Raw genomic sequence first — 16,921 nt, 5'->3', positions numbered from 1 at the left:
TGCTCATCCAGGGGCCGCGACCAAGCAGGGGCCACACTGGACGTCCCACCTGGGGCCCCACCACCAGCCGGCGTTGCAGACAGTCTGACCCTCAGGAACAGCCATACCTCAGTGTCCTCCCAGGCTCTGCTTTTGTGGCGGGCGCCTCGTCCTGGTAGCTGAATTCAAGCGAGCGCTTGCCTCGGAAATGATACGAGAAGGCGTTGAACTGTCCCCTGGTCCTACAGTCTAAAGAGGAAGTGCAAAAGGGCACGTCAGTGGTAAGGGCTGATTTTAGGAGAAAAGAAGTTCACCTGGGCAAATATCACGCCTTTCCTACACCCTCAGACACATGGTGATGCCTCAAGGCAGGCGGTGGCCAGGCTGCACTTCCCTGGTGCCTCCACATGCAAGCTGAGCATGGATGGCGCCCAGCCTCCCTGACGACGGCCAGCCCCGTGGGACACCCTCCTGGAGTCGCACAGCACACTCCGTCCCCTCCCTATGCCCTGGTCCCCACCACACACGGAGCACCAGGCCCCTGCAGCCTGCCCCCCACCGTAGCTGGTGCTCCGCTCCAGACACCCTACGAGTAATCCTGTTACATCCTGTGCCCACTGCACGCACCCGGGACACAGCCCGGGACAGACCTGGTGGGAACAGGGCCACGGCCACACGGGGCTCTTCTCAATTCTGACATCCCCCGGGCCCCGGAGCACGAGAAAGGCACATGATGCATGAACTGAGGCCACCTTCTGGCCCAGCTTCATCGTGACTGCCCACCACCACTGCCATGACAAGCCACAGGCAGGCCCTCTAGGTGTTCTGTGACATGTCAGCCTCTGACTCACCTGGGTCCAGCCTTAAGACACACCCTGTTACACACCAGTGTAAACACAGCAGACCCACAAATACCCGCGACTGTTCTGTGCCCGCAGCAGACCTGCATCTAAGTCCCATGACCCGCTGAAAAGCCATGCCCGGCTCCCTGTCACACCCAGGGGAGTTAAGTCCCTGCAGCCCAGGTACCTTCCAGGGCTGTCCCAGAACTCATTTTGAAAGAGAAAACGTGTTCATCGTCCTAACCTGGACGTTTGCATTTTCATAGCCACCCCCCAACCCCCAACCCCGTCCTTTGGGGTACAAATATCACATTGTTACCACATAATCCTAATCAGTGTCACCAATAATAGGACAAGCTGACAACGTGGCTCCTGAAGACGGACCAGGTGACAACCTGCTTATTACAGGCTGTGTCCCTACGCAGGACCTGGTCTGGTCGGAGAAAAGCCAGACCAACTGAAAGAGACCCCATAGAAGGACAGGGTGACACAGAGTAGAGGGGGCCTGGGGTTAGAGGTGGCTCTTCCCAGCGAAATCCTCAATTTGGGTCGAACGCACACTTAATTACGGAGAAGTAGAGCGGCGTGATGTCAGCAACTTCCTCAAAAGTTTAGAAAGAAATAATATTCATATAGATACACGCACACACACACGACAGAAAAATGAGTACCATGGCAAGACTTGAACTGATGACTCTGAGAAGTACAGAAATTCCTGGTAATCCTTCAATAACCACGGCGATTATTTCAAAGTTGTGTGTGTGTATGTGTGCACACGTGTGTTCTTACCTATGACTCATCCATCTGCACAGACAAGCTGCACTTTCTAACTCTGGTCAAAAGGAAAAGAAACGGCAGCCACCCAGGGTGGCAGGTGGGAGGAAAAGACAGACATGAGCTCGGGCTGCCTCTCAACAACGTTGCTGTAAATGAGTCTTAGGAAAGATGAGTGAGAAGTCAATAACAGTCGACATTCGGTCCTGTCGAACCCCAACTCTGTTTTTCTGCTTTATTTAGGTGTGGCTTTTGGGACGCAGCTTACAGGCAGTCTTGAGGCTCGGCCAGCTCAGGGCTAGCCTGCTTTCTGAGGGAGCCCCAGCGTCCAGCACAAAGAGGCTCCTGAGACTACCGAGGGCAGACCGGGCTCAGCAGTGTCCCGAGGACTCTGGGTTCTCAGGGCAAAAGTACAGAAAACCTGGCTCTGCTTCTCCCTAAGCAGCTGGAGGGAACCGGTCAAGTCACCCGGAAACGGAGGTTTGTCCGCAAAGGGGACTGGCTTTCCCAATGGCTTCGAAGAGGATGTGCATCTGCCCGCACAGGACCAACCTCTGCCATTCCCGTGGGAACGCATTTGGAGCTGGATAAACCAGCGAGAATATTTATCAAAGAGCTAAAACAAAACAAAAACAATGCCAGCTTCCACGGTGCGATAATGAGACTGTATATGCTTCGGGAAGGCGGGTGTGCAGTGAGCACAACTTTCCTTTCTATGTGAGCTCGCCCTCAGCGTCAGAACCCACGTTCTGTGTGTACCTGTTTACCGTTACAACAAACGTACACATAGGAGAGGGCGCGAGCTCGCAGACAGAGGCAGACGACATCAGCTCACACGTGCACAGATGTTAGAAACTGCTAAATATCAACCCAGGTTCCAACACTTACTCAGGGAAGTCACCGCCAGTCCACGTGGGTGACAAACAGGAACCACTGCTTCAGGAAGGAGGGGCACATCTGTGCCGCCTCTGTACTTCCCATGTCTCTTGCACACGGGCCCTGGCTCTGGCCGGCCCAACTGCCCCTGTATGGCCCAGTGGTCACTGCACTCTGGTGCCCCATTTCCTCACCACAGAGGACCAGGGTTACATGGGACGGTGTCCACACGCTCCACAGCTTTCACACTCCAGGAGTCTGAGCAGAGTTTGAGTAAAGCCACAATTACATTCAAATTAGAAAGTGAAAATTGAAGCCAACCAGCAGTGGGATTTCAGATGCCAAGTAGGAGCTACAGTGTGAGGACAGCAGTCCCACGAGCCACGGGGACGGGGACGTCACGTCACCCCCCCAACCCCCTACCCCAGGCCGATGGGCGGGACAGCCAGCCCCTCCCACTTTCCAGGGCCTCCTAAGTCCCAGGAATGAGGCTACTGGAGACCTGTGAGGCCTGCTCAGCTCTGCAGGGGCGTTTCCTAACCTCTCTTTGGTCATGTAAGTTCTATGCAGACGTTTAGAACACACGGCTACTTTTTTAAAAACGAATTTTGATGTCTGCTATGCTTGACGTGTTTCTTTTCCACCTTTTATCTGTGGGTACAGATTTTCAGGCTATACACAGGTCCAAGACTCAGACTTGGTAGCATAGCTATTCAAGGTTTGTTTCCTACTTCTCGTACTTGGTATTTCAGCCATTCTACTAAATACTACAGACGTCACTGCAAACTGTTCAAAATTGTGACTTCCTGTGGAAGTCCCAGGACACCCTCAGTGTGGACACATGCCACTAACAAGCTGCAGAGCTGCCACCTGGCTGCCGCTGGCCCCACTCTGGCGACAAGGTGCAGATTCGAGCAGAGACTCCCCCACACAGGCAGTGAGCAAAGGCACCAAGCACACCGGGGCAGGGTCTCGCACACGGCCCACCTTCACAGCAGTCCTGCCACACGCGCAGATCGACCCTGGGAATGTCGTCACAGCTGCCGTAGCCGTGGGGAAACTCCGCCACTCTGAACACATCCCTCTGCACACGCGTGATGTTGTCGGAATTGTCACACAGGATCCTGGCCAGGGACGTCTGCTTGATTTGCGTCAGCTGGGCCGGGGAAAACAGCCCCGGGTTCTCATACCACAGCCTGTGTCCGTGGAATGGCACAGTGTCAGAGAACCGGAGGCCCAACCCCACGGGGCCGGACCCACGCGTCCTCTATCACTCCCAGCAATGCAACAGCCCTGCTTTTGACAAGATTCCCTGAACGTGGACCCAAGGTCGCTCACATCCCCCTCCAACGACAAAACCTCCATGGGACTAAGAACGGCAGAGCAGTGTCTGACGGACGGGCCCCCGAAGAAGCGCCTGCTAAGTGCTTCGTGACAGGCAGGGCCACCTCCCCACGTGACACTGATCAGCAGCCCTGCACCAGGCCTGTGCTCGCAGCCCTCTGAACTCCCACGGTGGTGACACCGGAGGGACTGTCCATTTCTAGGAACAGGAATGGTCTGAATAATGGAAGGGACACGAGAGCACCTTCGAGTCAGGTTCTGGTTAATTCTGATGCTGTGGTGACAGGCCAGTCACAGTGAGTGGGAGCTGTCACCAGCATGACGAGGGGCAAAGCCATGATGCACTCTTAGCTCTTGGCAGGGACACCGGGCCGCCACCAAAGGCTCTCTCTTCCCCAAGTCCCCGGAAAGGTGCGTTCAGGAACAGACTGTCTTGTGGGGGCACCTGCAGTTACCTGTCCCCATCTCGTAGGCGCCTGAACTGCGTGCTCAGTAGACACATCAAGGTGGGGCCCAGGCGGCTGCCGGGAACCAGATCTTCCACCATGAGGGCAGGGAATAAGTCGATGTTGAGTGGGGACCCGTACAACCTACAAAGAAAGTGACACCTGAGGGTTACGAAACAACGCTCTCTCCGAAGCGCACACAGCAAATACAGAGAAAGTCCCATTTCTTTGTCATTATTTTACGTTCATTTACAGAGACCTGCACTTCCTCCTCGTTTCTGTAAAGCAGCTGTCCACTGTATTTGCACCAAGAAAACGTTTAGGAAGCAGGGATAGTATGAAGGACTGAGATAGCAAGGTGTAAATATTCAAGAAGCATTTTCATCAAATCCTTTCCATTCCTTAGAAATACATGCTTTCGAGGAAAGAGCTGACAGCTTCTGATCTGACTTCTCATGATACCCAAAGAACGTTCCAGCTGCCACTTCAAGACCTTTTGAACGAGTCCTATTCTGAGACCAGCTTTGTCACAGCACTGGACTAGACACACTGTGACAAAGCCGGTGGGGCTCTGACCTCAGTGCCACCACTTGACAAGCAGCATGATGGCAACGTCCTTTAAAGGGTAAGTTGCGATCATTTCCTCTAAGTTCGAGGACATTCACACCGAATTCCTCGCTTAGGTGTCTTGCTCAGGTGCGGAGTCAGAAAGAGCCTTGCAAGAAGACATCTAGTTCCCCGACAGAGCAGGCTCAGAGCGAGAGCTTTTCCCACAGGACACAGCATTCCCGGGGTGGGGTCCTCCTCTCGTTCTGCCCCGCCACCCTCACCCCGCCAGGATGCACCAGACCATGGCCAGGCACTGGGGACACCGGATACAAGCAAGGAGCTGTGTCCCAGAAGGAGACAGGACGCCTTCCCCACCCCTCCCCTGCCGGCTCGGGACATGTGGGTCCCTGAAGCCACCAGCAGTGCTAGCCTGGAGCTCCAGCTCCGCCAACCGCTTTGAAGTAAGTTTGTCAGATGAGAGAAATGACTGGGGACCCAATCTGTGTCAGTCTGGACCAGAAAAAGGAGATGTTTAAGCACATAAAAGACACAGTTCCCATAAGTCCTAATGAAGCAACACTGTGGCCAAAACGCGTGGCACCACAGAGCACACACCCCTCCCTGCGGCAGCAATCTAATCCCACGATTTAAATGGACTTCAGGGTGCACGAAACTTAGGAGGACACACGAGTAAAAAGTCGTTTTCCTCTAGAACACACAGGACAGGCCCCAATGGGGGCGTGTCTTAACTTCAGCATTCAGTGAGTGATGGGAACCAATAATTTACTCTTCGGTGAGCTGCAGCGTCCAGAAAATATTCTAAGTGAGTCTTTAGAAGAACGTTCCCTTTCTTCTTCAAACAACTCCTTCAAATGTGAATGAGTGTGTCTTAAACACACAGTGGCCTGTGGACTCCATTCTTAAGGGCAGTGTGAAGGGTCAGTATGGAAAAGCTCCAGCAGTGGTCATTCCATGAGAGCCTATGTCAAAGCAAATGGTGCCCACACCACAAAAAGAAGTTAGTGAGCAGAGCGGAAGGCAGACGGGGCACCAAGGAAAGGAGTACTGTGAGGAGCTGGACATCTAATTAGAGAAGCGACTGCAGAGGGTCCATCCCTCTGTGAGGGGAGCAGACTCGTGTCCCCGGGAGCCCGAGTGCACTGCGCAGACAGTGCTGTGTGTCTGCTTTCCCCAAGACGGAAGGGGCTGCCCTAGTGGTCCCCAGGGGCCCTGACCCTCCCCAGGCACATCCTCACACATCCATCGCCACAGGCCTCGGAGATCTGCTCCCGGGAAGGACTGATGCCACTGCAAAGTCCCTGAGGCCATCAGCAGGGCCCCGGGGACATGGACTGCAGCGGGGCCTGGGCAACACAGTGGGCGAGTCTGGGGAAAGGCTCCGAGCCCAGCCTCAGGAGCTGGTGCCACCAGGCCCCACCGGGCCACCTCTGGCACTCCTGATACCACAGCAGGGTCACTTCCGGGAGCCCCAGGCAGACGTGGCCTAGGTCCTGGCATCTTCCCCTGCAGGTCCTTTACCGCTGCTCCTGCTCTCAGGCCCCTGCCCAGCAAGCACACTCCTCTCTCAACTCAAAGCTCATCGCACATGCGGCTGGAATCACCATGCGCTGTCTCCCACCGGCCGGCACCAGCACAGCCCCCACCCCACCGGCTTCTCGTGTGTGAGCCCTGGCTGTGCGCGGGCGAGCGCACACACACAAACACACACACACACAGCCCCCAGCAGTGCCCCGCCCGGCTTCCTTTGCCCATCAGACATTACCAACAGGAGGTAACCGTGGTTTCCTCCCACTCACCGTTTGAGCTTCTCCCGGATCTCGGGGTTTTTTATTTCATTTCTCAGGTCCTCGAAGGTGTGGGCGGACGACAGGTTGCAGTAGACGCGGTAGTCGTGGTAGGGCGGGATGCCGTGGTCACGGCCCCGCTGGATGTTGATGGCGGCCAGGTCCAGCGCCACCGTGTGCGCCATGGAGAAGAGGCGCTCGGTGAGCTCGGAGTTCACCAGCTGGGAGGGCACGCGCATCTTCCCGGCCACGCCGAACAGGCCCCTGAGCAGCGGGTCAATGCCGCCCTCGTTCACGATCCGGAAGGGCGAGAAGAAGGCTTTGTGCAGGGGCACGTGTCCCTGCGCGATGGGCTCGAAGTTCTCGTCCAGCCGGTAGAGCACGGGGTTGATGAGCGTGTGGCCGAAGCGGAAGGCGGCCGTGGCGAAGGCGTTGAAGATGCCGGCGTTGACGCCCGGCTCGTAGCCGCGGTACTCGCCCAGCATCTTCATGCCCACCTCGCCCAGCACCTTGGGCAGCCAGTGCCGGTAGGTGATGTGCTGCATCTGCGCGCCCACGATCTTCCTCGCCTCGTGGTAGATGGTGTCGCCGTCCCAGTGCGGGTTCAGCGCCAGCAGCTCGGTGGCCACGCGGTTGTGCTCGCGGAACCACAGCGTGTGCATGCTGGTCAGGCCCAGCTGCTCGTTGGCGCGGTGGTCGCCGGCCAGGAAGCAGGGGATGGGGCTCTCGTTCTCGTCGCGCATGCACTCGGTGGGCGGCCCGGCGGCGAAGGGCAGCAGCGGCTTCCCCGAGCGCTGCACGACGCCCTGGCGCAGCAGCCCCCGCTGGCTGGCCAGGTCGCGGACGGCGCGCGCCTCGTGCTCCGAGCTCCCGTACACGTTGGACGCGTCGATGTAGGAGGTGAGCTGGTTGATCTGCTCGCGCGGGTACACGGAGTTCATGAGCAGCGACGTCATGCCGCTGCCGCACACGGGGCTGGAGCGCACGAAGAACATGCAGCGCGCGCCGTTGCGGACGCGCGGGTCGTTGGGCGGGATGGCGAGCGAGAAGCAGGGCGGGTCGCTGCTGCACGCGGCGCTGCAGTGCTGCCCGTCGGAGAAGCGCGCCTGGCTCAGCGCCACCACCGTGGAGTCCAGGTCGTGGTCCAGGAACTGGCCCCACTGCATCAGCATGTGCGTGAACTGCTCGTCGGGCGTCACGGCCTCCGTGCCGATCAGCGTCGTGGACACCAGGCGCGGCATGGGCAGCGCGTGCCCGTGGTACCGCCGGCCGGGGTTGACGCCGCGCGGGGTGTTGAAGCCGTTCTCGTACACGGACTTGAGCAGGCGCTCGAAGGCGGTCAGCGAGGCGCCCCACATCGGGTGCTGCAGGTTGTTGCAGGTGCCGTCGTGCGTGCGGTACTTCTGGTGGAAGCACATGTCCGAGCAGTTGTTGACGCGCCGGTGCGCCGTGCAGCCCGACAGGTTGGCGATGAGGCTCAGGTACTGCGGCGACACGAGGTCGTTGTAGTGGTAACCTGCGGGGAGGGCGGCTCGGCCTTAGTCCCGGCGCCGCCGAGGCCCGTGCGCTGCCCCCGCCCCCGCCCCCGCCCCCGCCGCGTGGGGGCTTCACGCGCTGGGTCCCCACGTGCGGCCCCTGGCGCCCTCCGCGTGTCGTGCTTCTTAACCACTCCCGCAGACGGTGCCCCCTCGCGCCGGAGTTCCATCACCCCGGCCCGAGGTCCACGGCCCCTCGCCTGCAATGACAAAGGGTCCACCAGGGACGCGCCCGCACTGGCCCCGCGCGCCTCTGACGACCTGGCCTTCCTGCCCAAGACCTCGGTCTGCCCAGCGGCCACGGAAGGAACTCCACGCGGGCAGCCTGGCCGACGGCGCCGCACGGACCTTCCCCACTCAAGGCCCAGTCTTCACCTTCAGGACCCGCTCGGCCCGGCCAGTGACTCCACGTCCCACGTGTTCCGGGGGCACCTTCCAAACATGCTCCCGCCAGGACTGCTCCCAGCTCCACGCGCAAGGAACACAGCCCCACACACGCCAGGGGCGCGCGCTCCCAAGCAGGCACGATGACGCGGGGGCGCGCGCGCGGTGACGCAGGGGGGGCGCGCGCTGACGCGGGGGGGGGGGGGGCGCGCTGACGCGGGGGGGGGCGCGCTGACGCGGGGGGGCGCGCGCGCTGACGCGGGGGGAGGGGGGCGCGCGCTGACGCGGGGGGGGGGGGCGCGCTGACGCAGGGGGGCCGCGCCGGTGAGAGGCCGCGCTGGCACTGAGCACACGCTGGGTTCGCGGCCCTGACGTGTCCTCTCTCTAAGGGACCTGAGAGCCCCGCACCGCTCTGCATGCGTTGGTGCAGGACACGACACGCACCCCTCATGAGGAGACGTGTCCGAAATACCGCACCGGACGCAGGCCAGCGCTCCACGAGAACAAATCCACAGGCTGCGGAGGAACGTGGCACCGCGCTCCCGGCGCCCCGCGCGCTCTTGCTCCCTTAGACCCGGACTCGTCAGCAGCGCGCGAGCCACCAAGACCGCGCAACGGGGATGTCAGGCCCTGTTCGCAGTGACTCTTGGGAGGTCTAAGAAAATCCTGCCTGACCGTCACCGAGTAGGAAGAAAACCACGTGCTCCCACGTGTCACCCGGCCCCCAGGGGCCTGCTTCCCACACCATCGCTTTCCGCAGCATTTCCACGCGTTAGCGGTGACTGGGGCCAGAGTGCACGGCCGGGCTCCTGCCGCCGCCTTCGCAGGTGGCCCCGGAGGGAAGGGCAGGCACCGGCGGCGGAGGGTGGACACACAGCTGCCGGGACACACTGGGCGCGCCTGCCGGGCGTTAGGAACGGAGCCTCCTGCAGGGTCACTGATAACGGGCTGCACAACGAGCCCATCTACGACAGCACATGCAGAAGTGACTTCTGGAAAATGGGACTTAGCCAGAAATTTTGCCAGCTGCCCTGACCCGTTCACTCTAGTTTGCTTTAGGAACTAAAACTGTCTCAGAACACAGACAACGATGGGTTAAAATGCTGGAATGTGAGGACACGCATACCTCCAAGAACAAGGCCATGGACCAAACAAAGGCTTCAGGACAGAAAAACGCCTGGGAAGCACTGTGAGTGGAAAAGTTTTACCCCACAGCGAGTTATCACTGTGGTTTGTGAAACGAGGACACAGGCAGGCCCAGAGGAAACGTCTCGGAGGCACACCTGTGTGAGCGTCCAGAGCGGGGACAGCCTCCCCGGCCCCTAACGGTCCTGGCCCAATCTGCCCCGTTTCACTAAGGGTCAGCTCCCCACCTTCCGGCCACTGGGGCAAAAGTCATGCTGAGTCCTCTCTGTCGCCCCGTATGTCCAGGTCACAAGTGAACCTGTCACCTCTGCCTTCACACTCCTCTCACCAGGCCACCCTGGTCCCAGTGCTGTCACCTCCCTCCCAGACCATTCCACACATACCTGCCCAGTTGCCAGCATCTGCCTCTACCCCTCCACGGTGACATCACCCATCAACAACATCCATGTGAAATCACGTCACTTCTCTGCAAGAACCACGTGGTTCCCATGTCACCCAGAGCTGGAGACAAAATCCTCACCTCGCCTCCTGGTCCCTCTGACCGAGGACCCCGAAACCTGCCCATCTCATCTCCTGCTCCAGCCAAACTGGACTGCCTGCCCCTCCTCAAATATCCCAAGTGTGGCCCTGACCCTGTGTCTTCCCCCTGCCCAGAGTGCTCCTCTGGTGGACATGGCAGGACTGGGCCTCTGCTCGAATGTCACCCTGGTGACATTTGCTGCACCTATAGAAAATGGCACTCAGAGGCACTCAGAACTCTCCAGGCCTCCTGCCTGCTGGATTTGTCCTTCCACTCACCACGTGGGGACTGCATGCACTGTCCCCGCCTTCCTGGCCCACCTGCACTGACACGTCAGACTCCTGAGGGCAGAGCTGTGTCTGTCTGCAGCTGCCGCATCTCCAGGTCTGGCAGAGAACACGTGCCCACACGTGTGCAGAGGAAGGAAAGAATGCATGAATGATTGAGTGGGTGCCTGTGTATTTATTTAACTACTTTAGATCGAAGAAAACAAAATCATCTCAGTGGGCGATTTGAGTAATTCTTCTTGTCCTTTGTCTTTTCGAGTGTCCACATGTCTGTGAACAGCACGTATGGACACGGGGCCGGCGGGCAGTCCCTGGGGAGACGGGCCTCTCTGAGTAGCTGCAGTGGAAGGTTCAGGACCCACAGTGTTTAAACCAAATGAAGGAAGGGAGGCAGTGCTGAGAACAAACACTGGGCACCCAGACTGGGGCCGGGAGTCGGGGCTGGGAGGCAGCAGAGGGGCAGCCCACACCCCCAGGTGCCCCAGCAGCAGCCCTGTGCCCAACAGGCAGCAAGTGCCCAACAGAGACGGCACAGAATGAAAACGTCGACATTTCTCCCAGGGTGTGCCTGCGAGCTGAGGCTGGGGGTCCTCCAGAAACCGGTGGAGACGTGGTGACATGGCCACCCCGATGCCCCAGCAAACCAGAGCCCTCCAGATGGGGAAGCAGGAGCCACAGCTGCCGTAGCCAGGAAGCGCCAGGAAGCCGAGCAGACTGGCCTCAAACGTGGCAGGACTGGGGACCGGCCCACGCAAGGACCGTGCTCCCGAGATGGGAGAAGTGACCTCCAGCTTTCTCCCCATCTCCCTCACCTGACACATTTGTATTTAAGGATAATGTTCAGTTCCCAAGAACATTCTTGTCCTGACGGGAAAAGATGCTCAGCAGAGACAAGTTAAAAAACACCGAACAAGCATAAAGCAGAGAATTTTAAATCACACTGTGGCCGCACTTCCCAGGAACGCTACTGCTAGCATGTTCCCCAGCAATGTGGGCACAGCTACTACCTGATGCAGCAGAGGCTCCTCTCACTAATGGCAACGCCACGTACCAGGGCAGCATTACGGGGAGCAGTCACCCGTGCCACCCACAGTCGCAGGTGCAGGGACGTTACAGCAGCTGGGGCTCCATGAACATCACTTCTAACAGCTGTGTGGACACAGCATCATCCTGCAAAGTCTTCCCTCAAACGCCCTTCATCGCAGAGGACCCGGGTGGGCAAGGATGGCCCACCTTGTATCCCAGTCAGGGCCCATTAGACCCGGCCTAACTCTGGGCCCACACGTCCACCCCGACTGTCTCCTGCACAGACTCATGGTACAGGAACATTGGAACCTGTCCCCAGAGGGCCACCACCCAGGAGGGGTCCAGGAGGGGCCTGGATACTGACCAGTGCCGTTGAGGTCCACCATGAGGCCGTGCTGCACGTGCTCCTGGATGAGCTGTAGCGTGCGCTCAAATATCTCGCCTGCTCGCGCCTGCTCCACGGTGTACGGGTCCCTCGGGTAACGGAACAAGGCCAGCAGGTCATTCGGGGTGCGTGGCCGGCTAGCAATTGAGGGCGAAAGGGACAAGGGACAATCACTAGGACAAAAGTCACTCCATCCAAAAACATGACTGCCATTTAATGTTTCTGAAGCTTCTCTTCTACAGGGAGACATACCGTACCTTACTTATCCCAGTGGAAGGCAACAAAGCAAAAGACACTAAAAACAAATCGTTAATTAGGTCACAGAAAAAGCAGGCTCTATTTCAGTGCAGATGCAGAGAAAATACTCTGGGACTTGCCAACGTGAACAAATCCACGAATGGCTTGGGAAATACTTTGTTTTTGCCAAATCGTTGAGTAACAAGCCAAAGGAACAAGTTGAAATTTTTAAGAAATGTTTCATTTGTGAAGCATAGTTCAGCCTCTACTTGGAAAGGATGTGTTGTCTTAACCCCTGGCAAGTTGACGTCAGCGTCGCGTATGATTGCTAAATAAGTTTTCTTCAGACGGAACAGCTCCAACCGTGCATGAGAATCACCTGCCCCCTTGAAAGCCGGAGCTAGTAAGTGCAATGAGGGCCAGGCTCCGTATGCTCCCCCATGTACCTGTCGAACAGGTGTGTCCGCGTGGAGTTTATAGCTCTGTCAACAGTAGCAATCGCTTCCACAATTGATGTGGCTACAAATGGATCCCCGTTTCGACTGACGTCAGGAACTAGGAAAGCACAAAGTCACACGTTACCAGAAAAATGCTGCACAAGTTACTCATAACGTCTAGACACTACATCACTTAGACTTAAGGCTCGCTTTCCCCAAATGTTATTTCTGTGTCTCACACCATCGCTTAAATTACTTTATCACAAATTCTACTAGAAACTGTTTCCAAGAAGGATGGAGATAACACTTTTAATTTTTGAAGTCATGTGACGTCCCACAAAAGGACAGGGAAAATGTAGCTGTAACGTAAAACACCAAAGCATGACATAGGCAGGAGAGGTTAACTCAGGCCAACCCGGGGACCAGCCAGCTGGGCAGGAAGACACCGGTGAGAAGTGTTAACTTCTGGTGGATTGTTTGTTCTCATCAAAGGCCAGCCCTTCCTTGGTGCCTGGGTGTCACCTGCTCACCCCTTCAAGCTTGGTTCCCTCCATCATCCCGCCTGATCCGTGTGTCACTACAGGGCTATCAGTACACCGCACATGCGTGCATGAGAGATGTATGCGTGCACGCACACACGGCTTAACCTGTAACCCCCGGAGCAACGGCTCCCTTTCTGGTTTCCTCCTCTTTTTTTTTCACTTAATATTTTTCTAGGACTTAGAGTTTCTTAAATAAAATAACCTTGTTCAGACCGATCTGAAACCTTCTGAAACACTTGTAGCAGGTCAGTCTGCACCCGGCCCTGCTTCTCAGCTCACTGCTCAGGGCGTCGTGCCTGATCCCCTCCCTACATCAGCCCTCCACCTCGCCCCACCCCGACTTGTATGCAGTGACCACTACTGGAGCCCAGCTACACATCTGACTGTTTCTGATTCATGTCCCTCCACCAGCACCTCTGCACTGAGTTCCAGGGACACAGTCTGACACCCTCAGGCGTGGGGACCAACAGGCAAGCAAGATGCAGTAGCCCTGAGCCCACGGCCGGTACCTGCCCTCTGCCCTCTGCCCTCTGCCAGGCCGACTTACCCCATGCTGACACAGACACTGAAAGCTGTGAGCTGACCAGCCACTCTGTCCATCTGAATATTTACCCATTCCCAAGTCAAACAGATTAAAAGTTTCCCTAGGCAGAACCCCTATTTTTGCGTATCTCAAACAGCCCAAATTTAATAATTTTTGAAACCTAATATTCTTATGCCAAGGGTAGACAAATGAAGCAGAAGATTTTACATAATTTTATCACTAATATTTCATTATTATCTCATTTAAATTGAATTTGTTTTTCTCTAACCAATGATGGCAGGAAAATATGAAAACACTTATCTACCTTTAAAAATAATAAAGGAAATTCACCAAAATGTTAATAGTGGTTATTTCTTGGGAGTGGGAGGTTATTTTTAAATTTCACATATAATTAATTCATGTAGTAACTCATACTATTTTTCAAATATAAAAATAAGGGTTAATTGAAAACAGTTTTTGAGTCTTGGAGTCCATCAATTTAATTTTACATTCGTTGCACACACATATATAAAATGGTAAAATAAGATCGTTGAGCATTTTTCCCTAAAAAAAAAAAAGCAGGCTTCCAGTTATTCATGTTTCACATTTAGCAGGTGTATGTGGGGTCTGGGTGCTAAGTTACTCAGCTGTTCCTGCCTGGGCATCCCCAGGCCCATGGAGAAGGCAGCCTGGTCACGTTACAGGGGGACAAGCAGGAGAGCAGACAGCGTGTAGGGCTGTGGGCCAGACGATGGGCTGGCCCCCGAGCGAGGCGCTGGGAGGGCGGCAGGAGGGGCATTTGGGCTGTGTGTGGGAGACGCTGAAAGCGGGTGCAGGGCGGGTGGAGCTGCTGGGAGACAGGTTTGCGTGAAACCAAAAGGCTAAGCAAAGCTAATAGGTGTGCCATACCCACACCAAGTGCGAGTGACACATCCTGACGCCTGTATTTTTAGGAAGAGGGAAGTAATGTGTGCAGAGCAGACCGGAGGGCCTGGGTGACGCTGGGTGAGCCAGGGCAGGCCACATGCAGAGGTGGGACCTGTGTGGCTCCAGGGAGGGGAGGGTCGATGATGAGCTGGAGGTCTATGTTGAAGATGCTCGGGACACAGCACATCCCGGGACGCGTGGCCACGCCCGGGACAGAGAGAGCCAGCGAAGGCGCCAGACTCCTGGGAGGCAGTTAACTGCACCCACGCTTCCTCCCAATGGTGACTGAAAATCACGCGTCGTCACGCTTGAAGGGTTCGGATGCCACTAAACCTGCCAGCAAACCCAGAGCAGGGACGCTCTGCCCAGTGGGTCAGCCACAGTGGCCTGCGGGTCTCCTAGCAAACGGTGTGGACGCCGGGTGGGCCGGAAGCCTGAGCGCCTGGGCGTTGCTTCTCTGTGCCAGCCTTCCAGCCGACACAGGTGGGGGCGGCGGTGCCAGCCACGGGACGCGACCTGGGGTCTTACCGTTGACGCTGAGCACCATGCTGACCGAGGCCTGCCCGATCGTGTTCCGGGCCACACACTCGTAGCGGCCGGCGTCCGCGGTCCCCACGTCATGGATGGTCAAGAATCCCTCAGGACTGATGTGGAATTTCCCACTTTCCGTCACTTGTACCCCATCCTGGAGCAAAACAGAGCAGAAATCACAGTGTGAGTCAGACTCGGCAGCAAACAGAGTTTGTCCTGGGCGGGGCGGGGCTGCGTGTCAGGGCCTCACAGACGGGAACTTAGATGCTGAGCTTAGAGGAGGTTTGATCAAAGTCCTCAGGACCAACTCAGTGGGACACACGTGGCCTCCGTGCCTGCACAGACCCAGAGGACATGAGCAGACTGGCTCCTGGGCCTTCCGGGGATCGGGACGGGACGTAGGACACAGGCTATGGAGACAGACAAGGAACCTGCACTATCTCGGGCAAGTCAGACGCTTAAGCCACACTGGGAAGGCTGGCAAGTCCCAGCCGAGGAGACCCAGGCGTCACCAGCCCCACCCCCGTGGCTCCTTCCCAGGGAACCGCTGCATGGGACCACCCGCCATCCCAGCGTCTGGACACCTTGCAGATCAAGCACTTGTGTGTACGTTTAACACTGTTACACATTTTCATTGGGTTTAACAACAACAAAAAAACAACAGAGAAATGAAACAACAAAAAGCCTTCCCTACTAATTATGAAATCGGGATCTAACAGGAGGGTTTCTTTGCTTTTGTCCCCGAGAAGGACGTGAGCAGGAGACGGTTCCAAGGCTCTTGTCCTGTTTTCATTACTGAAGACACCCGCAGAACGTTTTAACGCAGGCTTGAATGTGGGCGTTTGCTGTGGAAAGAGGCAGGGCGGCCACCGCAAGTGACGCTGAGCACAGTGGGTACCTTGTTCCAGGTGATGGCCGGCTCAGGCTCCCCCTGGGAGCTGCACGGCAGCTGCACGTCGGTGCCTGACTCCACTGTCACGTCGCTGGGAATGCTGACGAACACCGGGGTGACTGGAAGGCAAGGGACAGGCCACTGCCCATGGTGGAGAACCCAGGGAAGCTCGGGACTGACGCCCCAGGTCCCTCCCCCAGCAGGGCAGGGACAGGGCCCCGAGGACTCCTGCCAGTCAGCCTGTCTGCTCCTAGCGGCGTCTGTACAGAGCACAGGAGCCAGAAGGGACCAGATGGCTGCGAGCAGAGCTCAGGCCTGAAGGAGCTCCTGCCTGCTAAGGGACGAGAGCCCCCAGGAATGAGGCGGGACAGAGGGGACCCGAGAGAGCTTGATGACTGCGAAGGAAACCTGCACTTGAAAGGAACTGACCTCACCTGGCAGCGAAGGACCTGGCCAACGGTGGCAGGTCCTTATGGGCTTTCAGGGACCCCAAGTTCTCACCCAACAGGCCACCCAGACTCCTGCCCAGTCGGGAATGAGAGGGGGAAACCCACAAACCCAGTGCCAGCCAAGCACTTTAGAGATGCAGGAGGGGAGTGGTCTCCCAGGCCTGACCCTCACGGGACTCTCCACTCTGCACACAGGCCTGGCCCCCGTGGCCCCCCAGTGCTCTACAGCCTCTGCACCTACAGACATCTATCCTGGGTCTTTATAGAGGCATGAGGCAATGTGGGTCCTATGGAATGGAGAAAACATGGGACCTCCAGGAAGGACGGGAGGAACAAAGGGTCAAACGCTCAGAGGCCAACAGGAAACAGACCCGTTCCTCCAGGACATGGTCGGGGGTCTGTTCATGGGTCAGCTGACTCAGACCCGGCGCTGCCTGAATAGCCACCCAGGAGAGGCGAATGGCCTTCTCTGAAGTAGGAGGTAA

The 16,921-nt window shown here is 57.3% G+C and overlaps 1 protein-coding gene across 3 annotated transcripts in view; it reads right to left on the bottom strand.

Moving 5' to 3' along the window:
- PXDN (peroxidasin) overlaps positions 1–16,921 on the bottom strand; it is a 66,106-nt gene that overhangs the window by 4,539 nt on the left and 44,646 nt on the right. For 2 of the 3 annotated variants that reach the window (XM_081069001.1, XM_081069002.1), the window contains 8 exons: positions 15,994–16,106; positions 15,093–15,249; positions 12,582–12,690; positions 11,878–12,035; positions 6,628–8,131; positions 4,271–4,405; positions 3,459–3,667; positions 108–228 (listed from right to left, as the gene is read on the bottom strand). In XM_081069001.1, coding sequence (XP_080925127.1) covers positions 108–228; positions 3,459–3,667; positions 4,271–4,405; positions 6,628–8,131; positions 11,878–12,035; positions 12,582–12,690; positions 15,093–15,249; positions 15,994–16,106 — 2,506 coding nt within the window. Of the gene's footprint in view, positions 1–107; positions 229–2,483; positions 2,730–3,458; positions 3,668–4,270; positions 4,406–6,627; positions 8,132–11,877; positions 12,036–12,581; positions 12,691–15,092; positions 15,250–15,993; positions 16,107–16,921 lie in introns of those variants that run through there. The other variant, XM_081069003.1, reaches the window with a different exon arrangement.

Source organism: Rhinolophus hipposideros, assembly GCF_964194185.1.
Source record: "Rhinolophus hipposideros genome assembly, chromosome: 12".
In the NCBI taxonomy this organism is placed as follows: Eukaryota; Metazoa; Chordata; class Mammalia; order Chiroptera; family Rhinolophidae; genus Rhinolophus; species Rhinolophus hipposideros.
The sequence above is the reverse complement of the archived record's forward strand: the minus strand, read 5'-3'. Positions and strand labels throughout refer to the sequence as shown.